Source organism: Capricornis sumatraensis, chromosome 19, assembly GCF_032405125.1.
Source record: "Capricornis sumatraensis isolate serow.1 chromosome 19, serow.2, whole genome shotgun sequence".
Classification (NCBI taxonomy): Eukaryota; Metazoa; Chordata; class Mammalia; order Artiodactyla; family Bovidae; genus Capricornis; species Capricornis sumatraensis.
This window is the reverse complement of record NC_091087.1, coordinates 76,331,604-76,354,095: the sequence shown is the minus strand read 5'-3', so window position 1 is coordinate 76,354,095 and position 22,492 is coordinate 76,331,604. Positions and strand designations below refer to the sequence as shown.

General features: G+C 59.8%; 1 protein-coding gene and 1 non-coding gene across 2 annotated transcripts in view; one reads left to right on the top strand and one right to left on the bottom strand.

Annotated features, from left to right (window-relative positions):
* The first annotated feature begins 422 nt into the window (after positions 1-422).
* The window catches only part of AHNAK2 (AHNAK nucleoprotein 2), a 38,430-nt gene continuing 16,360 nt past the window's right edge, over positions 423-22,492 (top strand). The window contains exons 1-6 of the mRNA XM_068991002.1: positions 423-477; positions 17,825-17,883; positions 18,003-18,101; positions 18,680-18,763; positions 21,545-21,695; positions 22,217-22,401. Of these exons, the coding sequence (XP_068847103.1) occupies positions 423-477; positions 17,825-17,883; positions 18,003-18,101; positions 18,680-18,763; positions 21,545-21,695; positions 22,217-22,401 (633 nt within the window). The remainder of the gene's footprint in view (positions 478-17,824; positions 17,884-18,002; positions 18,102-18,679; positions 18,764-21,544; positions 21,696-22,216; positions 22,402-22,492) is intronic.
* Positions 17,109-17,181, bottom strand: TRNAE-UUC (transfer RNA glutamic acid (anticodon UUC)). The gene has a single exon. It is a non-coding gene; the product is annotated as a tRNA-Glu (tRNA).

The window sequence follows — 22,492 nt, the reverse complement described above, 5'->3', positions numbered from 1 at the left end:
GGTGTCCGCCTGGAGGTGGGAAACCCGCAGGGCCGGACCTGGGGGGCGGGGCGGGGCGGGACCTTAGGGGGGCGGGGCCTGTCTCGGACTGGTTCCCCGCCGGACGGGGGCGGGGCGTGGCCGTCAAGGGGGCGGGGCCTTGAGGGCCGCAGCCAATGGGCTGAATGAGGACGGCGGCCCCACCCGCGCTCGCTCCGCGGCGGCTCGGCGCGGGCTGGGCGGGCCGGGGCGGGGTCCGGGCGGTGGCGGGGCTCGGGGTCGCTTGCACAGCCCGCAGTCTGCTGCCGGCCGCCAGCTGCAGCGCAGGGCTGCGGAGGCAGAGTGCGGCTCTCGCCCGGCCCCCGGGCCGCCCGCGCGCCGGAGCCGGGACCTGCGCCTGGACGCGACGGGCCGCCGCGGGCCCGCACCGCCCGGCCGCCAAGATGTGCGACTGCTTCCACGTGATGCTGCCCACCTGGCCCGGAGCCCCCGGCAGCGGTGCGCCTCCTCCCCGCCTGCAGCCCGCTCCCCTCGGGGCGGGTGGGCTCCCCGCCGGGCGCGCGCCGGGCGGGTCCTGGGGCGCGCAGTGCGGGCGGGCTGCGGCGCCGGCCGGGGTGGGGGCGCCTCTGGGACCGGCCTGCGGTCTCGAGCGCGTCTCTGCGCCTCGGGGGCTGCTCGGCCCTCTGCTTCTCTGCTCCCTCGCTTCCCCTCTTACCTGTCCCTGTCCGTCGGCCTCCCCTCTATCTCTGCTGCTCACTTTGTTCCCTGGGTCGCCGACTCTTCCCCACTCTTGTGTCGCTCCTCGCCTCTCTGAACCTCACTGTCCTGTCTGCACCTCCCTCTCTGCCACTGCGCCCCTGCTGTAGCCCTCTGGGACTTCGTGCTGTCCCTGGAGGCAGCCGCCTGGGGAGGGCTGCACGTGTGCGTGGAGTGAGACTACCATGAGTCACCAGATGGTGGGGAATGGCCTCCAGGACGGCCCTCTGATCTGTTTTGGGGCGACCAGCCTAGGTTGACCAGGAGTTAAGGTTCCTGGCTTCGGTCCAGAACTGTGGGGCCAAGCTGGGCCGGGTCCAGCGTGTGGCTGTTGTGTGCTGGGTCGCTAGGTTGGCTGAGGTCTGGGACTTGGTGAGGGGCCTGAGTTGGATCAGAGCTCAGGCACAGGGTCCCCCAGTGCTGGGCAAGGGAAAGGGCCTCCCTCTGGGCCTCTGGCCACAGGATGAGAACCGGGGGCTCAGTGTGTCTGTCATCTGTCTGTCCCTGCACTGGGCCCAGTTTCGGGGCCTGGGTGTCTCAGCAGCATGGAGGGCAGGGTGGGGTGGGGCAGGGACAGTCCTTCCAGCTCAGGGTCAGTCATGCCGCAGCCTGGCCACACCCAGGACACCTGGCCAACTGCAGCAAGGGGGGCTGGGGCCACACTGCATCGGCACAGGCGAAACCCCACTCCCTGGGGAAGCAGGCTTGATGGTGGTGATGATGGCAGTGCTGATGTGGAGAGGGCGGGGTACCCCTCCAGCTGCAACAGGAGCCGCCGTGGTCCCTCCCATTGTCCGTTTGTCTGGCTGGCACTGAAGCCCAGCTCACCTCTTGTGTGGGCGTCCCTTGCCCAGGTGAGAATCCCACCCCAGTTCTCCCTGGACGGCCAACGGGAGGATGACGGGCTCCCAGCCCCCTCCTCCTGGCTGCGGTGGGCCCGGCCCACACCTCTGGGACTCCGCTGCACCGCAGGGACAGAAGGGCCCAAAGGACGTGGGACCATTGCTCTGCCTCCCACGCTGGCCTCCTCCTCGCTCACGGGCTGCCTGGAGGCGCCTGAGCTGCAGGGTCTCTGGCCATCTCATCCACCCTCCTGTCTCACAGAGAGGCCTGTGCTGAGAGCCCCTCCCCAGATGAGGCCTCATTCTCACTTTGACCTGTGCTTCTTTGGCCTCTGGGGAAGTTCCTCCTTGTGTCCAGCCGGAAAAACCAACCTCTGTTAGGGAACAAGACTTGCTGGGTCAGGGGCCCTGTGAGTTGTGTCCAACATGCAGATTCTCAGACCCTCTCCACCCTTCGGAGGAGGCCAGAGCACACACATGCTTAGGGCTTCAGTGCAGGCATCGTCCTGTGCGGTTCCCTCCTGGCAGGCCAGCGGCGGGCAGACCCTCCCCGTCCCTTGTCTTTCAGCCCAGCGCAAAGCTTCCCTCCTGGACCAGCCACTCCAGGTTCTCTGAAGGCCGGTCTCAGAGCCTGTGCCCCAGCCAGAGGATGGGAGCTGTCAGGTCCAACCCGCACGCGGAGGCTGCCCTCTGGTGGCTGTGTTGGGAACACACCAGCGCAGGGATCCGCCCATCCTTACTGTGGGCAAGGCAATGGCAACCTACTCCAGTACTCTTGCCTGGAAAATCCCATGGGCGGAGGAGCCTGGTAGGCTGCAGTCTATGGGGTCACACAGAGTCTGACACGACTGAGTGACTTCACTTTCACTTTTCAATTTCTTGCATTGGCGAAGGAAACGGCAACCCACTCCAGTGTTCTTGCCTGGAGAATCCCAGGGACGGGGGAGCCTAATGGGCTGCCGTCTATGGGGTCGCACAGAGTTGGACACGACTGAAGCGACTTAGCAGCAGCAGCAGCAGGCCAGTCTGAGTAGCACTCACCCACTCACCCACTCCAGTATCCTTGCCTGGAGAAGTCCATGGACAGAGGAGCCTGGCAGGCTACAGTCCACAGGGTGGCACAGAGTTGGGAGTGGCTGAGCACCTCTCACTCACTCGCACACCCCTGCCCCACTGCCGTCTTCCTGGGGCCTCCCCCTGCTCCTCCCGGGCACGCTGCCCTTCTGCAGGCACCAACCACGTCACCCGGGGTGCTCCCCCCACCTCCCCGCCTTCCTCTTCCAGGGACAGCTGGGTGCTTCCTGAGGCAGAGCCGGGTCCTGGGCAGCGAGACCACGGACACGCGTGCTTGCTCAGTCACTCAGCTGTGTCCCACTCTTGACCACCCCGTGGACTGTAGCCCACCAGGCTCCTCTGTCCATGGGATTCTCCAGGCAAGAGTACTGGAGTGGATTGCCATTTCCTCCTCCAGGGGGTCTTCCCGACCCAGGGATCGAACCCGGGTTTCCTACAGCTCCTGCGCTGTTGGGTGGGTTCTTTACCACTGAGCCACCTGGGAAGCCCCAGCTCCCAGGCTGGGGCTCTGCCCTCCAACCTCTGGCTTGGTTTGTGGCCCCTCCCGCACCCCCCCTCAGAAGCCCCCACAAGGGCCAGAGAGCCCCAGGTGCTGGTGACACCACGAGGGGGTCTGGGTGGTCTTTCCCTGGCAGGGGCCACGGCAACCCCAGGGCCTTTGGGAGTGCCGTGCGGTGTCAGGCGTCCCCTCTGATGGCCCCTGCACAGCCCTGGGCTCTGGGCTCTGGGCTGGGTCTCAGATCTGTGAATGGGAGTGACCACGGCTGCTCAGGCCCAGGCGGGGTAGAGAGGTGTGCCCAGGGAGGCCTAGGGCTGCCCCCGTGAGCGGTCCTTTGCCTGGCAGCTTTGCCTGGTTCTCTGCACCGGTGGAGACGGGGCCACGGAGTCTCAGAGCAGCGAGGCAGAGCCTGGAGCCAACGGGGAGCCTCTGTGGCCTCTCCGGGGCCAGAGCAGCCGTGCCCAGGCTCTGGCGCTGCCCTGCACCCCCAGGCAGGGGCACACAGGGACAGGCACCGAGAAGGAGACGGGGGCAGTCATCCTGGGTGGAGGTCTGGACCTTCCCGGCACTTTAATGAGATTCTGAAAGCCACCCCTGGTGATGACATGTGTGTGTGTCCCTGACGACACCCCGTCTTCTTCTGGGGAGACAAGCTGGACAGCCTGGCTCCTGCCCCAAGGCCTCTTAGGAAGTGGGGCAGGGCCCAGGCGTGGACAGGAGGGTCCAGTGCCCCCAAACTACCTGCCTCCCGCCTTGTGCCCGCTCCACCTGGGGCTCACCGTGGCTGGGCCTGTGGCAGGAATGCCGTGATGCCCTTCTTCCCTCTGGCTAAGCGCTTCTATCTGGGCCCAGCCAGGAGCTGCCTCTTCCTGGAAGCCCCCTGGATTGTTCTCCTTCAGACTTTGACCGGCTCTGTATCTTCTGTGACTGCCTTTGCAGATGTGCTCTCTTTCAGGTCCAGCCTGGGGCTGGTTTGCCTGGGGATGGGGAAGTGGAGGTGCCAGGGAGGAGAACCCCAGACAGGGGAGTGGGGGCTGGGCCATCTGGGGCCCCCACCACCCACTTCAGGGGTGGAAAGCCCAAATTCCCCTGGCTCGGTCCTCTGGGATGGGAGCAGGAGGTGGTGATTTAGTCACTGAATCGTGCTCGACTTTTGCAACTTCGTGGACTGTAGCCTCCCAGCCTCCTCCGTCTGTGAGATTCTCCAGGCAAGCCTACTGGAGTGGGTTGCCATTTCCTCTTCCCGACCCAGGGATGGAGCCCGGGTCGCCTGCACTGCAGGGGCAGGAGGAGGCAGACCCTGTTGTTAGGACTCCTGTGAAGAGGGGTTTCCTGTCTGCCCGTCCATCCGTCCATCTGTGCGTCCCGGGGCCCTGGGCCTCAGGTGTCCACAGGCTGGGAGGCAGGGGTGTTTCCTGGGCAGAGATGAGACAGATAGGACTTCTGCCACCAGGGCACCCTCAGCCCACAGGGGAGCCAGGGAGGGCTTCCAGAAGGAAGGGCCGCCTGATGGGGAGAGCCGGGAGAGCATGTTGATGGGGAGCAGCGAGCAGCTTAACGGGTGGGTCCGGGGTGGGGCAGGGATTCAGGCTGTTAGGAGGCAGGGCTGTGTTCCCAGGGCCGCTGGGAGCCCCAGAGTGTTTCAGGGCAGGTCGCATGGGAAGGGATGAGGCCCAGCAGGGTGCAGGAGGGGTGAGGGAGAAGCTGAGGGCAGAGGAGCCTCAAGGAGCCGCCGCCCTCCCCGAGCCCCTCCCCTCTCGCCGGCCGGTCGCCAGGCTCCCCTCCCTGCAGGTTTCCCTGGTGCTTCTTTTTTCGGGGCACAGGCTGCCTGAGCTAAAGGCCCACCTCACTGGGGCAAATATTTAGTAGCCGGAAGCACTTTCTAAAATGGAGAGATGGAGCCGGGCCCAGGAAGCCTGAGGGCCAGGGCGGGGTGGGCAGTGGCATGCCCGAGCCCACTGCTTGCCTGGGGGGCTGGAGGGGCCCCCGCGTGGGCACAGGAGGGTGAGGGGCCGCGCTGGGACCCCTCCCGCGAGAGCCCTGTGGGAGCCGGTGCATCAGGCCCAGGGCAGGCCCCCCGCTGCTGCCAGCAGAGGCTGGCTCCCCACCGCCTTAGCTGGTGAACCACCAGGAGCCCTGGGAAGGATCCCAGCTGGGCTCCTGCCTGGACACAGCACCGGATGTGGGTGCCCACCGCTGAGAGGACGGCCGGGGCGCAGAGCGGGGAGGGCTAGGGCCGGGACTCCTGCAGCGGGCGTCTGCGTTTGGGCCCCTTCACGGCGGCTCAGCCCCACCGTCCACTCTCAGTGCGGGTGGGCGGCCCTGCAGATCGGGCCCCGCTGGGCCAGGGCAAGACTTCTGCGTTTGGGGCTCGAGCCCTGAGTGGCCTCCCACCCCACGCTGATGGTGGGCCGCCCGCACTGCCTCCTCCACCCCGCCCTTGACCCTGGCTGATGCCCTTGTCCCCGGGAACCACCAGTCTTGCCGGGCCCAGCTCAGGCGGGAAGGAGGTGGCCTCCACTGGGCGCTTGGCTGCAGGACCCCTGGGGTGGCCACCCCCAGGGCAGTCCTTGCTCCTGGGAGGCAGACGCACCCGTGGGCTCCTCTGTGACACACCCCCCCGGAAGGGCACGCTCGCGCCCAACCTCCTCACCAGCTGGCTCACTCTCAGCTGACCCTGGCCCTGCCCCACCCCTTCCCACAGGGCCTCTGAGGAAAAGCTAGGAGTCTGGGTGGCAGGGGCCGGCGGGCACGTGCCTGGCAGCCTGCATGCAGGCCTGGAGGTGCCCACGGGCCTTTCCGCTGGCCCTGTACCTGCCTGGCCACCTGGAGCCAGGGGACCGGCAGGTGGGGTCCCTGGGCGCCGAGGAAATGGCAGGCCCTCACTCAGCGTGCTTGTCTGCTGGGGGGCCAGGCACACCCCTCGGAACAGATGCCAGCCCAGAGGTGGGGTGTGGGGCAGCCCCCGGACCCTCGCCCCGACTGGGTCACGGTGGTGCTGACCCAGGGCCACGCCCCTTCAGCTGGCTCCCTCCCTTCCCTCCCAGCACTCCAGCCGGCGCCCACCTCCCAGGGGTGGCTGGCGCTGGCCGCTGGGGAACAAACCAGGGTCCATGCCGGGAGGGGGCTGGGGCTGAGCAAGCAGCGAGCATCCACGCTGGAGTCCGGGGGGGGGGGGCCTGTCGTGGGGGTGGGGACAATGAGGCTGGAGGAGGCCCAGCCCGCAGACGGCGCCGCAGAGGGGCCCAGGCTGCTCGGGCGGGGAGGCTGGCCACGCTTTCGCGAAGGTCCAGGGCAGGGCAGGTGGTGGGGGCGGCTTGACTGGCGTGGGGTACCCCGGCTCTGGCGGGGAGGCAGTGGGGAGCACTGCTCTGCGCCAGCACCCGGCCCTCCTTCCAGCTGAGTCAGCCCGCCCGGAGGCGGCAGCCTGGTGGGGCGCCAGGCAGGAAACAGAGTCCACAGGTGAGAACTGTGTGGGCCGGTGGGCCAGGTGTGCTCGCGGGCCAGCAGGCCGAGCTGCTTTTCCTCTCGCGCAACCAGAGTCGTTTACAACTGCTAGGTTTTTGTGGGGTGGGTGGGGGGCCGCCAGGAGCGGCCTAAGTGCCGGTCTCCCTTGCAGCCTCTCACCCGTGTCCCGGGCAGTGCCAGCCGCCTCAAGCTAGCCGGAGCCTTCTGAGTGGCCGGGGGCCGTCCCTGCCGTCCCCAGCTCTTAAGGCTGCTCTCAGCTCCCCTGTTCCGGGGCAGCCTAGCCTCCAGTGGCTTCTTTCGGTGACTGTTGCCCTCGGTTCCCCGAGGCAGCCCCAGCCCTGTGGCTGCTGGTGCTGGCGGGTGTGTCTGGTGGGGGCGCGGGTGCAGGCTGACCCCTCCTAGGGCTGGGCCTGACCTCTCGCTGCCCTTGCACCCCCGCTGGGCCCCTCAGCGGGGCCGGCCTGCTCCAGCCTGCTTGTGGGGTGCAGGTGCCCACGGGGCCCTGCCCCTGGGACCGTGGGGGGCAGGGCGGGGCAACCCTGGGACCCAGCAGATAGTACAGTCTGTGGGCCTGCCGGGGCCTGCTGGGCCTGCCCCGGCTCAGGGCGGGGCTTGGCAGCCAGAGCCCCCGTCCTCCCGCCCCCTCAGGGGTCCCCAGGGGCAGGGAGTTCTGGGGGGCGGAAGGTGAGGCAACAGGGGCTGGCAGGCTGGGCAGGCGGGCTTCAGGGAGCAGGGGGCTTCCACAGGTGCTGCTCAGCCGCTTACGCCCAACGACTGTGGGGGGCTGGGGATGATCGCTGGTTCCAGGGACCACCACGCCCAGCTAGCTCATCAGGTGCCCTGGAACTTTGGGCGCTGGGTTTTGGCTGAAGGGGCTAGAAGGTGGCCAGGGTCAGGCTGCCCTCGAGGGGCTTGGCCAGGGGGCAGTGGCCAAGGCCGCCTTCCCCAAGGCCGCTGGCCCAGGCCATGGACAGGCTCCGTCTGGCCCTGCTCTGGCGTTTGTGGCCTTGGCCGTGGAAGAGGCTGGCTGTGCCCTGGGCGGGGGTCTCAGCAGAGCCTGAGGGGCTGTGAGGCACTGCCCCCACAGAGGGAGCCATCTTAGTCCGTCCCGGAAGGGCCTCCATCCCTCCCCGGCACCGCGGCCTGTCAGCCCCCCAGCCTCTGGCCCAGGCTGGTGCCCAGCCTGCCTGGATGGTCCTGTGTGACAGCGAGTCTGTCCACACAGCAAGACTGGGCTGGGCCAGGCCAGGGCAGGGCGGTGGCAATGACTCACCGCATCCCTGAGCATGCTGGTGTTTCCTCCCCCAGTCAGCTGCTCTGACTGGGGGGGCACTCTGGGGGAGGGGCGGGGCCCCCCCTGCTCCTGAAACTGAGCGGGAGGAGCCTAGCCCAGCTGTGGGGGCCTGTGAGGAGGCTCGCCCGGTCCCTCCGGTCGGAGAGGTCTTGGCTGACTCTGGGCCGGCCTGGGAAGGGGGCCTGAGGGCGGGGCCTGAGGGCGGGGCTTGGAGGGGCGGAGCCGGGAGGACAGACCCAGGGAGCTGGGAGTCTGGATCTTCACTTCGGGGCAAGTTGGGAGGACGTCTGCCTCGGTAAGCAGCTGAGCGGCCTTCGGTACCCACCCTCTGCCCCCTGCCCCCTTCCTGGGCTCAGCCCTGGGGCGCCCAGCCACCCCTGCAGGGTGGAGGGGGCGACTCTGGGGGGGTTGGTGGTGGCAGAGCTGGGCTGGGCATCTCCATCGCCGTCTCGCTGTCTGCCTCCTCCAGCCCAGCTGATGCTGGAGGGGCAGGCTGGTCAGGCCCTGGGGGCCAAGGGTCACTGTGGTCAGCATGGCCGTTTCAGTCCCAGGAAAGGCAGACCCCCAGCCGGGCTGTGTGGCCGAGGGTGGGTCCTTCAGGTGACGCTCTGATGTGCTGAGGGCCTGAGGGAGGGGAAGGTGCTTCAGCCAAGCTTATCTGCAGGTGCCGGGTGGGCCGTGGGGGCCTGCGGTGGTGTCCCAGGGTCACATGGCGCTGGGCATCTGGGTGCTGGCCTTTCAGCCTGGACACAGACAGACTCGGGCCTGCTGGGCCTGCTGGGGTGGGTGGGAGGGTCAGGACAATGCTTTCTGCTGCCAGGCCCATGCAGCTGGTGGTCTGGGAGCCGCCTTCAGGCCTCCGAGTGTCCAGGTGCTGAAGGAGATGCGCTGGGCTCACCTGCTTTCCCTCCTAGCCCTTGAGACCCCGCCGCACCCTCAGGCTGGGCGGGACTCACTGTCCCTTCCTCTACCCACCTACTCCTGGCTCTGCATTTATTATGCACCTACTGCATGCCAGTGTTGGGGAGAATGTTCCAGGGACCAGGGACCAGGGAGTGGCCAGAGATGATGACAAGGTGGCCAAGCTGGACGGTGAGATGGCAGAGGAAGCCGCATATGAAAAGGGCAGAGGTCGGGAGAGAGGGCTGGTCTGGAGCCCAGCTCCGAAGGTCCGGGGAGGGCACAGTGCTGGTGGGCCAGGCAGCCAGCCAGGCTGGAGAGGGTGGCCTGAAAGCCACCAGGGCTGCCGTGGAGGTGGCTGTGGGCCGGGGGGACCGAGGCCTTCCTGCGAGCAGAGCCGAAGCCCAGGCTGCCGTCCCGGGCAGCAGGCCTCTCTTGAGAAATACTGGGGGGGCAGGGCGGGCCCTCGGCCGCCCGTGGGCTTTGCTTCAGAAAGTCTGGAGGCCTCATGGCGAGTCAGCTGCCCTCAGCCCTTTCCTCCTGACATTCCAGGGTGGGGTGAGGCAGGGTGTCCCGGGCGCCCCTGTGGGCACTGGGCTCCCAGCCCGAGGGCAGTGTCCCCGTGGAGGGAGCCTGGGCCGGCCAGGGGCTCACCTGGGGCTGTGCACATTGTCCACACACACACCCGACATGGGCATGAAGACCCCATGAACACACGCCTCCAGGTTTGTGAACACGCACACACGCACCCCAGGGGCGGCCACACACGCCTCCAGGCTTGTGAACACACACACGCACCCCAGGGGCGGACACTCAGGCCACTCTCGAGGAACCTGCTGCTGGCCGCTCTCCTTCCCCTTGCACTGACAGTCCCCGGTCCTACCGCTGCCGGAGTAAACTCGCCCCACACTTGGCCCACCTGGAGGCTGGAGCTGGGCTCCTGGGGCGGTCAGTCAGGTGCACACCTGGGTTCTGTTTAGGCAAACCTGCTGCGCCCATGAATGGCCCTACGCTGGGCCGCCTAAGAACTGGCCCCTGGCTGGGGCTGGCGGGAGAGTCGCCAGGTCAGTCCGGGGCCCCAAGGACAAGGTGAGTGTAGGGAAGTCATCCAGGTGAACGCCCCCTTTCTGCAGCTGTCCCCCAGCCGGCGTCGGGCTGCTCCTTGGCCCTGCCCGCCCGCAGATGCTTCCTGGAGGCCCCACCCGAGAGGACTGCCATTCTTGGGAGTGAAGCTTTTCTGATAATGTGTTGCCCACCCCTACCCCCCAAGCCCCCCAGTAGGTAGCGTTGGAGGCCGTGGACTAGTTAGGGTGCATATGTAGCCCACCTGGGGCGCTGGGGCCGGGGCCAGGCCTGAGCCCTGAGGAGGGGGACGAGCGCTGGGCAAGGCAGCAGGTGCCAGCAGCCGGACCGGCGGGGCCCGGCTCAGCGAGTCGCCTCCTCCTCCTCTGCAGGGTGGACCTTATGTTACTGGTCGTTATTCCAGGCGACTGCTGGGTCTGGGCTCTCTGCAGGGCCAGGGCCGGGTCAGGCCAGCTGCCGGGACTCCTCCCGTGCACTCAGGGTGTGGGGGGGCCCACAGAACGCGGGGACTGGCAGGACAGAGCTCGGGGCTCCAAGGAGGTCTCCGCTCCCCCCCGTGGGGGCAGGTCCGAGGCTGGCAGGGCTGCCGGCCGCCTGGCCCTGGGGCAGGCAGGATTTCCTCCTTCCTGTTTGTGCGTCTCTGGGCTGGGCTCCAGCCAGCCTGGGGTTCTGCCTTAAGGGGTGCAGAGGGACCCAGAACTTACAACCACAGCCCTGCACCTTCCCGCCGGCCTGACCTTGGGGTCAGCCTGTACTTGCCTACCTGAGCCCCCACTTTTGGTTCCTACCTTAGGTGTAGGGCTCTGGCGCCCAGGAGGCCGGGGGGCGGTGGGGGGGTGGTATTGTGAGGGCAGAACTAGGCCAACTGGGACCTCAACAGCGGGAGCGGCGCTGGTCCAGCCCAAGCTGGGTGGGCTGAGCCTCCTGGCCCCCAGGTTCCCGGGCCCTCAGGTTTCCCCTGGCCTTTCCTTTCAGCCTCCAGCCTCCCCGGGAGCAGGTCTGGGGGTACAGCTTCTTGGGGCCTGGGGGATCCCCGCCTGACTTCGGGGCCTTGCACCGCAGCACCCAGCCCAAGGTCCGGCTGCACACCGCCTGGGGTCCCCGCCTCCCGCAGCCGCGATCCGGCTCTGGGCAGAACACCGCCGGCGCCCCCAGGGACACGCCTGCCAGCCCGGCGCGGAGGGCGGTCCCGGCCTTGTTTTGCTGTGACTCAGAGAAGGATGCGGGCTGGGGGCGGCCGGGCTGCTCTCCTGGGCGGGTCCGCGCAGCTCTCCGCCCCTCGGCCGGCGCCCCAGCCTGGAGCGCGGGGCACAGGGAGCGGGGAGCCCCCCGTACGGGCCAGGCGGGGGCCCCGGGGCCGGGGCGCGGCCTCCCTTGGCCTTCCCCCGCCGCGTCCACCCCCCGCGCGGCCCCGCGAGCTGAGCACCTCGGCCAGTGGCTTCTCCTCCGGCCTCCGATTCCCGGGCGCTCACCCAGCGCGCCCACTTTGGGGATGGGCAGGACGGGGAGACTGCGGCCGGACGGTGCGGGGCCCGCCGCCCTCGCCCGTGGCTTCCGCAGGGCAGCGGGCTCGGCCTGGAGCAGACCTGGGTCTCCCCTTCCAGCGGGCGGCCCGGAATCCACCGGGACTGGCTCCCACCTCCCCGCCGTGCCGCGGCCTCTGCACCCCTCTGGTTCTCCGTGGGCATGGCAGCTCTCTAACATCCGGGGAAGTCAAGGCTCAGAGGTGGACGGGCTTGCTCGGGTCACACGGGCAAGTTGGCCAGAGAGGAGCCGCCATAGCTGCAGTACCTAGGCCTGGGCTTCCCCCGCGGGCTCCATGGGGACAGGGGCGCACTGGGGACCAGCCTGTGGGCCAGGGGTCCCCGCCTGCTCCAAGCCCTGCAAGCAGGGATCGGTGGGAACTCCGCGGTTGGCAGGTGTCGCCTCCTCACCAGCACGTGCTCAACCAGGGAGGGTTCTCTGAGCCCGGCTGGAGTCTCTAAGATCCTGGGCGCTTCTCCTGGAATCTTGAGTACAATTCAGGGGGTGCTGGGCCTGCAGACGCTGGTGGACCGGTTTTAAGGAGGGGTTTTGATCGCTGAATCATCACAGGACTATTTGCATAGCCGGTTTCTCCTGAGCGATGCTGGCCCGTGTGTCTCTAGGAATATGTCCAGTTCCTCTGTATTTTCGGCATTCAGTTTAAAATTTCCTCATTTCAATTTTATGTAGAATTGAAACATTTTTGGGGAAAAGGTACAAGTGATCGGAGTGTAGCTCAGTGCCTTCTGCCCAAGTGGACACGCTGGTGTAACCAGCGCCCCTAACCCCCTCCTGAGGCCTCTCCCCAGCTGGCCTGCCCCCTCCCAAAGGAATTCCATCACTAGTGCCTGGCAGCTGTAAATTTAACATTTAGCTCTGATTCATTTTGACTTAATTTTTCCACATGCTATGAAGTAAGCGTCCAGGTATTTTTCCCCAAAATACGTATCCACTTGTCCCAGCACTGCTGTTGAAAAGACCATTAATTTTCTATTGGAAAATTTTGGCTGCTTTGTAAAAAATCAATTGATCTTACAAAGTGTGGGACTATCGTAGTCTTTCTATTCTTTCCCTTTGATATTTGTGTTTATGTCATACTGACTTGGTTCTGCTGGGGGTCAGAGTAAATACCTAGCTGACTGTAAATGGTTTAAGTTATTTTAAATTTTTTGAGATGTTTAAATGGGCCATCTCAGTGAAGAGGAGCGCGTGCTCTGCTCCCGTCAGATGGCGTGATCTCCAGGTGTGTCGGTGTGGCCTGTTGGCTGACGGGTGGGCCGGTGCTCTCCTTCCCTGTCGTGTTTCGGAAGGTTACCGAGCCCTGAGCGGAGTGCTCGTCTCTGTCTTCAGTGTGGATTTGTTTATTTCTCCTTTCAGCTTTTCCAGTTGGCACTTCAGTGTTTTTGCCCCTGTTATTAGGTGTATACAGATGTAGGGTTTTTTTGATGAATTGTGCCCTTTATTATTATTATGAAATGATTAGTTTTAAAAATGATTATTATTTTGAAACGATTAGATATTTTTCTTTTCTTGCATTGTGGCAGTAGTGGTAAAGAACCTGCCTGCCAATGCAGGAGACACGTGTTCGATCCCTGGGTTGGGAAGATCCCCTGGAGAAGGAAATGGTAACTCACTCCAGTGTTCTTGGCTGGAGGATCCCCATGGATAGCGAAGCCTGGCGGGCCACAGTCCACGGGGTCTCAGAGAGCCAGAGACGCCTGCGCAGCGCGCGCCGCACGCCCCGTGTCGTCTTGTCTTCCCCATTTAAGTCCACGGGGTCTCAGAGAGCCAGAGACGCCTGCGCGGCTGAGCGCGCGCCGCACGCCCCGTGTCGTGTCGTCTTCCCCATTCAAGGGCTTCCCCGGTGGCTCAGCTGGTGAAGCATCCGCCTGCGATGCGGGAGACCCCGGGGTGATCCCTGGGTTGGGAAGATCTCCTGGAGAAGGGAAAGGCTCCCCACTCCAGTATTCTGGCCTGGAGAATCCCATGGACAGTCCATGGGGTTGCAAAGGGCCAGACACAACTGAGTGACTATCATATCACTTCTTTTTATTTAGAGTCCATTTTGCCTAGATAGCATGTAATCAGGGCTGGTTTTTAAAGTTCATCTGACAATCGCTACCTTTTTGATTGGAATTTTAAGTCCTTTTATATTTAATATATTGTCAATATGGGTGGCTTAAATCCTACCATCTTGCTAGTTGCTTTCTAATTTTATTCAGTCCATCCTTTCTCCTCTTCCCCTCATTCCTTACCATGTTTTGCTGCTGCTGCTGCTGCTGCTAAGTCGCTTCAGTCGTGTCCGACTCTGTGTGACCCCATAGATGGCAACGCACCAGGCTCCCCCATCCCTGGGATTCTCCAGGCAAGAACACTGGAGTGGGTTGCCATTTCCTTCTCCAATGCATGAAAGTGACAATGAAGTCGCTCAGTCGTGTCCGACTCTTAGTGACCCCATGGACTGCAGCCTACCAGACTCCTCCGCCCATGGGATTCTCCAGGCAAGAGTACTGGAGTGGGCTGCCATTGCCTTCTCCGTTACCATGTTTTAGAGTTACTTAAATATATATACATAGCTTCCCAGGTGGCACTAGTGGTAAAGAACCCACCTGCCAGGCTAACGTAAGAGACATGGGCTTGATCCTGGAGTTGGGAAGATCCCCTGGAGGAGGGCGCAGCAACCCACTCCAGTATTCTTCCCTGGAGAATCCCATGGACAGAGGAGCCTGGTGGGCTGCAGTCCATAGGGTTTCACAGAGTCACACACGACTGAAGCAGCTTAGCATGCACACACATACACATGTATATAGCTGCTTAATAACATACATTACATATATAAGTGTAAAGTTTATATTTATCAATTGATATGTATTTATACATTAAATGTATATAATTAATTATATACTAGACAGATATTAATGTGAATTGTACACATACATGTATAATTGTATTAATGTAAATTATATACATTATACATATAATTATACATATAATTTGTATATATCCAAATTATATAAATTCTTGTATATACAAATTATTCTATATGTATATATACAATAACACACTTGTATGTATTGTATATATACATATATGTATGTTTTATTATTTTGTCATTTATATTAATGTATACTTTACAAACATACATTTTTAGTATTGTATTTTATTTCTGCTGTTGGCTGTTTAGCTACACATCTTTTTCATCTTAACGGCTACTTCATGGTTTATACCACGTATTTTTTATTATCACAGTGTGTCTTCCAATCACGTTACACTGCCTCATGTGTAATGTGAGAACTTTGCAGTGGGAGCTTCCGTTTCCCCAGCTCCTTCCTTCCTATTAGAGTTGTCGTATGCGCTGCTCCTACAGATGTTAAATTCTGTGTTTTGTTTTGTTTTATGCAGTTAATCACCTTTTCCTTTTACAGGTCTACTAAGGTGTATCTGCATACCGTAAACCTCAGCCATCGTAAATGCGTGATTCAGTCGTTTCAGTAACTTTACAGAGCTGTGCAGCCATCACCCTGCCCTGTTTTAGGGCATTCCCGTCACCCCCAGTTCTCTGGAGCCTGTTTGTAGCCCAAGCCTACTCCCACTGGTACTCCCTAGCAGTTACCTGATTCTGCTAAACTGTAGAAACTGATCCAACATATATCCTGCCCCTTCTTTCTCGGCATTATTGCCACATATATCACATCTCTGTGTGTTATAATCCCAGCAATATGACTGTGTAACAGCCACCCATATGGGCTGTTGCCGGGCTGTGGCCTCTCTGTTATAATCCCAGCAATATGACTGTGTAATCGCCACCCTGTATGGGCTGTTGCCGGGCTGCGGCCTGAGCACCAGATCCATCAGGCTGCTCGTTTTGCAGGTGGAGTTTAGCTGGATCACAGTCACGCTCATCCATGGACATGTTGTCTACAGCTACTGCTGAGCTACAACCAGGGAGCTGCAGGAAAGATTCCATGGCCTGTAAAGCCTGAAATATGTGCTGTCTGACCTGTCACAACAGAAGTGTGCAAACCCCTGCTTTATATGATCTTGTATCTTTTGAAGAAGTTATAAGATGGAATGAGATATATTTTTAGATATCTCATTAGAAAGATATGTTTGCTGTGTCTTTTGTATTTGCCCACGTAGTGACCATTTTCTGCATTCTTCATTTCTTTCTGTAGAAACGGGTTAGTACCTGATACCGGCTCCTTTAGCATTTCTTCTAGGAAGACTTGCTGGCAGTGAATTCTCTTTGTCTTTGTTCTCTCGCGGATGTCTTTATTTTGCCTTCATTTTTGGAGGATACTTTACTAGACATACAATTCACATTTGAAAACATTTCTCTTTTAGCAATTCGAGTCTATTGTTCCACTGTTTCCTGGCTTCCATGATCTTGGACAGTAATTGCGTCGTTGTCCCGTTAAATATGATGGGCCACTTTTCCTTGTTGCTTTCAAATTGTCCCTTTCTTGTGAACATTCTGATGTGATTGTCTAGGTCTGGGTCCCTTTGTGTTTATCCTCCTCGGGTTTGTTGAGCTTCTGAGATCTGCAGGTTGTTTTCAGCCATTATTCTCTCAAAAATATTTTTCTGCCTCTCTCTTTTTCCTTCTGAGACTTCAGCTACACATAATTGGCATTCTTGATGTCGCCCATGGGCCTCTGAGGCTCTGTTCGTTTTCCTTCAGTCCTTCCCCCCTTGCTATTTACACTGGTTTTTGTTGGTCAGTCGCCAAGTCGTGTCCAGCACCTTGTGATCCCATGGGCAGCGGCATCCCGGCTTTGCAGACCGTGTGCTCTTTCTCGCAGCTCCCTGGTTGTAGCACAGCGGTAGTTGTAGACAGCATGTAAATGAATGAGCATAGCTGCGACCCAACAAAGCTTCACTTACAAAACAAGCAACAGGGCAGATTTAGTGCACAGGCCTTAATCCGTCCCCCACTGTTCCTCGGAGTTCGTTCAAAACCATGTCCGTTGAATCGTTGATGCTCTCTGACCATCTCATCCTCTGTTGCCCCCTTCTCCTTCTTGTCTTCAGTCTTTCCCAGCTTCAGGGTCTTTTCCAATGAGCTGGCTCTTCGCATCAGGTGCCCAAAGTATTGGCGCTTCAGCCTTGGCATTAATCCTTCCAACGAATATTCAGGGTTGATTTTCTTTAGGGTGGACTGGTTTGATCTCTTTGCTGTCCAAGGGACTCTTAACAGCTGTCTCCTGCATCGCAATTCAAAAGCATCGATTCTTTGGCGCTCAGCCTTCTTTATGGTCCAACTCTCACATCTGTACATGACTACTGAAAAAACCATAGCTTTGACTGTACGGACCTTTGTCAGCAAAGTGATGTCTCTGCTTTTCCATACACTGTTTAGGGTTGCCATGGTTCTTCTTTCAAGGAGCAAGCGTCTTTTATTTCATGGATGTGGTCACCGTCTCCAGTGATTTTGAAGTCCAAGAAAATAAAGGTTGTCACTGCTTGCACTTTTTCCCCTTTTATCTGCCATGAAGTGGTGGCACCAGATGCCATGATCTTAGTTTTTTTAATGTTGAGTTTTAAGCCGGCTTTGACTCTCCTCTTTCACCCATATCATGAGCTCTTTGGTTCTTCTTCCCTTTCTGCCATTAGGGTGATTAAATTGACCAATTTCTATTAATATGCAAGTGTTTTTGCTGACTGCACCACAGAGCTTGCAGGATCTTAGTTCCCTGACCAGGGATTGAACCTGGGCCCTAGCAGTGAAAGTGCTGAGTCCTGATCACTGGACCACCAGGGGATTCCCCTAACCTACCAGTTTTTCACTTCCTCTATCATCTCAGCTCTGCTATGGAGTCTCTCCAGTAAATTTTCAACTCCAGAATTTCCAATTAAAAAAAAAATTCTGTTTATGACATTCTTCATCAAGCCGTGGTCAGCATATTTTCCATTAATTCTTCAAACATGTTCTGCTTTACTTTTTTGAACAAATTCATGAATCTTGCTTTGGAGTCTGTGCCAAATGCTTTTGCTCCTCACTAAAGAGCATACTTTCCTGTTTCGTCACATGTCACGCACTTTCGTCTTGGATGCTGGATGTTACACTTTCCATATTATAGTGACTCTGGATTCTGGTTCCCTGTCAGGATCGTAAACACTGTTTTATTTGTGTGTTTGTTTAGTAACTTGCTTTGACTAAATCTGTGAAGTCTGCCTACCTGATGCGTGCACCCCCATCCCAGCTCACTGCTTTCAGACCCAGTCTCGCGGCCTCCCCAGCTCAGTGACTGTGGGTCCTCCCTGACCTTTGCCTGTGCTCCCAGGCCCAGGGTCCAGGGGCTACCCCACCCGTGTGTCCACAGCCTCTCCTGGGCCCCTGCCCCCAGCTCCACCATCCGCTCCACCCGCTGGCAAGGCTCCGCTGACTCAGCCCTCCCTTTGCAGTGACTGGTCGGCAGCTGCAGCCTGGAGAGCCGGATGCAGAATCCGAGGAGGAGCGCTCGGTAAGTGAGGTCCGGGAGGGCGCGTGCGCGCTCCTGCCACACCCCCTACCCCGGTCCCTTCCTGGACTTGAGCAGAGCCGAGTGGCTGGGGGTAGCCTGAGCTTCTCTCCTCCCGCCAGGTGACTGCAGGGCCAGGGCCCGAGCTCATCCGTCCCCGGCCACAGGGCTCCTCGCCCGTCTACGAGTGCGTGACTGAGGGTGCCGGCTTCAGACTCCCGGTAAGCCCCCCAGACGGACAGGCACAGGCGGAGGGAGGGCTCAGCTGGGAGCGGCGCAGGCAGCCACAGCGCCTCTGGATCGCCCGGCGTGAGCAGCTGTGTCTGCTCAGCCATCTCCTCTGACTCCTCTGCCCTGGCCCTGGGGCCCTCCCTGCAGCCAGCCAAGACACGGTAGAGATGGCACACGTGTGTGCAGGTAGGGAACAGATCTCACGCCCCCGCGTGCGATGGGGCACAGGACGTGCGCACACACACGGCTCTCTGGCGAGGAGACACAGACAGGGTCTGTGCGGCCACCTCTGGACGTGACTGCAGAAAGCCGGCAACGGTGGGTTCCCCGAAAGGACTCGCTCTGGCGCTGCTCCTTTTCTGTCCCCTCTACCTGTGGACGTGGGGGCCGGGCCCCGTGGGAAGTGTCGAGGCCCAGAGCCGCCTTCCCCCGGAGGAGCCTGGCTCCGCTTGCACGCAGCTGCACCCTGCAGGTTCTAGGCAGGTTCGGGCGTCTGGGCCTCCCCGAGTGCCTCCTGTCCCCTGGGCTGGGGCAGGGTCGGTCACCCCGCTGTTTGTTGCTGCTGCAGGAAGACGCGCCGAGGAGGCGGAGGTCCTGGTGGAAGCGGGACTCAGGGGACTCGCGGACACTTTCCAGGATGAGCCACCTGGAGGTGGGCATGCGGCGAGTGGACATTGGGGTGGGCATGGGCCAGCCCCTGAGAGGGGCTCCAGCCAGGGAGTCCAGGGCTGGAGTCAGATGTCGAGGAGCAGGAGCGCTGGCGGGGCGCCCCTGTGCATTGGGAAAGGGTGTGGCGCCTCCTCCATCAGGCCCGGGGGCGGGGCTCCGGGACGCTGGTCCAGGCCTCCCAAGACTCAGGAGGAAGGGCCCAGACCACTGACCACGTGGACCCAGGGGCCCAGACTCCAGTGTTCCCACCTGTGCCGTGGGTCTGGCCACTGCCTGTTGCATCCAAGACCACAGGAAGGGCTGGGTTCTGTGGGCTCCTGGGGAGCCAGGCAAACCACCGCCTGGCAGCCTGTTCTGTCACTGACAGTGCCTTCCCCAAGGCCAGCAATTCCAGGGGTCTCCCAGACCCCGAGGATCCGTCATGTCTGAGCTCAGGCCTGTCATGCTGTTTTTGACATTCTCCCGGGCATTGTACAGGAGGTGGTGATCAAAACCATCCCCAAAAAAGAAACGCAAAAAGGCAAAATGGCTGTCTGAGGAGGCCTTACAAATAGCTGAGAAAAGAAGAGAAGCTAAAGGCAAAGGAGAAAAGGAGAGATAGTCCCATCTGAATGCAGAGTTCCAAGAATAGCAAGGAGAGATAAGAAAGCCTTTTTAAGCGAACAACACACAAAAAAGAGGAAAGCAATAGAATGGGAAAGACTAGAGATCTCTTCAAGAAAATTAGAGATGCCAAGGGAGCATTTCATGCTAAGTTAGGCACAATGAAGGACAAAAACAGTATGGACCTAACAGAAGCAGAGGATATTAAGAAGAGGTGGCAAGAGTACACAGAAGAACTGTGCAAAAAAGATCTTAAAGACCCAGATAATGACTGTGGTGTGATCACTCACCTAGAGCCAGACATTCTGGAGTGTGAAGTCAAGTGGGCCTTAGGAAGCATTACTATGAGCACACTAGTGGAGGTGATGGAATTCCAGTTGAGTTATTTCAAATCCTAAAAGATGATGCTAGCACTCAATATGCTAGCAAATTCAGAAAACTCGGCAGTGGCCATAGGTGTGGAAAAGGTCAGTTTTCATTCCAGTCCCAAACAAGGGCAATGCAAAAGGATGCTCAAACTGCCGCACAATTGCACCCATCTCACACACTAGCAAAGTAATGCTCAAAATTCTCCAAGCCAGGCTTCAACAGTATGTGAACTGAGAACTTCCAGATGTTCAAGCTGGATTTAGAAAAGGCAGAGGAACCAGAGATCAAATTGCCAACATCACTGGATCATTGAAAAAGCAAGAGAGTTCCAGAAAAACATCTATTTCTGCTTTACTGACTTTGCCAAAGCCTTTGACCATGTGGATTGCAACAAACTGTGGAAAATTTTTAAAGAGATGGGAATACCCGACCATCTATGTGCCTCCCGAAAAACCTGTAAGCAGGTCAAGAAGCAACAGTTAGAACCAGGTATGGAATCATGAACTGGTTTCAGATTGGGAAAGGAGGACGTCAAGGCTGTATATTGTCGCCCTGCTGATTTTACTTATATGCAGAGCACATCATGAGAAACGCTGGGCTGGAAAAAGCACAAGCTGGAATCTAGATTGTGGGGAGAAATATTGATAATCTCAGATATGAAGATGATGCCACCCTAATGGCAGAAAGCGAAGAACTGAAGAGCCTCCTGATGAAAGTGAAAGAGGAGAGTGAAAAAGCTGGCTTAAAACTCAACGTTCTAAAAACAAAGATCATGGCATCCAGTCCCATCACTTCATGATAAATAGATGGGGAAACAGTGGAAACAGTGAGAAACTATTTTGAGGGGCTCTAAAAATCACTGCAGATGGTGACCGCAGCAGTGAAATTAAAAGACGCTTGCTCCTTGGAAGAAAAGCTATGACCAACCTAGACAGCATATTAAAAAGCAGAGGCATTACTTTGCCGACAAAGTCTGTATAGTCAAAGCTATGGTTTTTCTAATAGTCATGTATGGATGTGCGAGCTGGACAATAAAAAAGGCTGACCACTGAAGAATTGATGCCTTTGAACTGTGGTGTTGGAGAAGACTCTTGAGAGTCCCTTGGACTGCAAGGAGATCAAGCCAGTCCATCCTAAAGGAAATCAGTCCTGAATATTCTTTGGAAGGAGTGATGCTGAAGTTGAAACTCCAATACTTTGGCCAGCTGATGCGAAGAATTGACTCATTGGAAAAGACCCTGATGCTGGAAGCGATAAAAGGCGGGAGGAGAAGGGGACGACAGAGGATGTGATGGCTGGATGGCATCACCGACTCAGTGGACATGAGTTTGAGCAGGCTCTGGGAGATGGTGACGGACAGGGAGGCCTGGCACGCTGCAGTCCATGGAGTCGAAAGAGTCGGACACGCCGGAGCGATGAGCAGCAACAAATGGCCCTCCTTGGTCTGAGTGTCACCTTGTAAGTGAGCAGCACTGGGAATGAGGGTGATGATGAACTGGAAGCCCGTGGAGAAAGGCTTGGCCATGTGCTGGCAAAGCCTCTTCCTCTGCTCAGCAAGCGCTGCTGGGCCTGGACGGCCGGGCAGGGTACCCCTGAGCCCTGGCGAGCAGCGACAGGGACCAGGGGAGGCTGCTGTCAGCAGAGGTGGCAGCCGCCGGCCTCCCCCAGAGCCGGACACCGTGGCCCAGGTGTGCTCTGGGGTCCCCGGGCTTCAGGGGAGGCAGCCCCCAGCACCTACACCCATGGTGGGACAGCTACGTGCTCACTAAGGCCCTGCTGTGCTTTCGCTCAGTCCACACAGGATGGGACAGGAGTGACACTGGAGACGGAGGTGGAAGCTGGAGCCAGCGGCTACAGTGTCGTGGGCGGTGGGGACCAGGGCATCTTTGTCAAGCAGGTGCTGAAGGACTCGTCAGCGGCCCAGCTCTTCAGCCTGAGAGAAGGTGCCACGGGCCCATCCCCAGTTCCCCACAGTCCCATCGGGAGAGGGGGACAGGCCCCAGTGGATGCAGGGTGGCCTCTGGGAGTGACCCCACAGTCCCATCAGGGTGTGGGCCCCAGTGGACACAGGGTACCCCTGGGAGGGTCCCCATGGTCTCATCAGGGGAGGGAGACTGGCCCCAGTGGACGCAGGGTGGCCCCTGGGAGTGACCCCACGATCCCATCGGGGGACGGGCCCCAGTGGACACAGGGTGACCCCTGGGAGTGTCCCCACGGTCCCATCGGGGGAGGGAGACTGGCCCCAGTGGACACAGGATGGCCCCTGGAGACCTCTCAGCCGTGTCCAGGCTGGGGCCACTCTCTGTGCTGAGCTCTCTGCCTGAAAATGAGGGGTTCCTATCCACCTGGGGCTTAGTAAATGGAAGGGGTGGGCAGCCTTCCGCTCACACCCACTGTGGGCCCCTCCTGTGAGGCTCCAGAGGGCGGGGGCACTAAGGCACCGGGCCACTCTGTCCTTGTCCAGGGGATCAACTACTCAGTACAACGATATTCTTCGACAACATTAAATATGAAGATGCTCTCAAAATCCTTCAGTACTCAGAGCCCTACAAGGTTCAGTTCAAAATCAGACGGAAGCTTCCTGCTGGAGCAGCCGAGGATGATGTGGCTGGCAGTGCTGAGCCTGGCCCGAGGGTCGGCGAGGACCAGGTGAGTGCCCCAGCCCGCAGGGCTCAGCCCCTGCTGGCTTCTCCCCGCCCCTTTCAGTCCCCGGAGCCCAGGGCCTCCGCCTCCCTGTTCA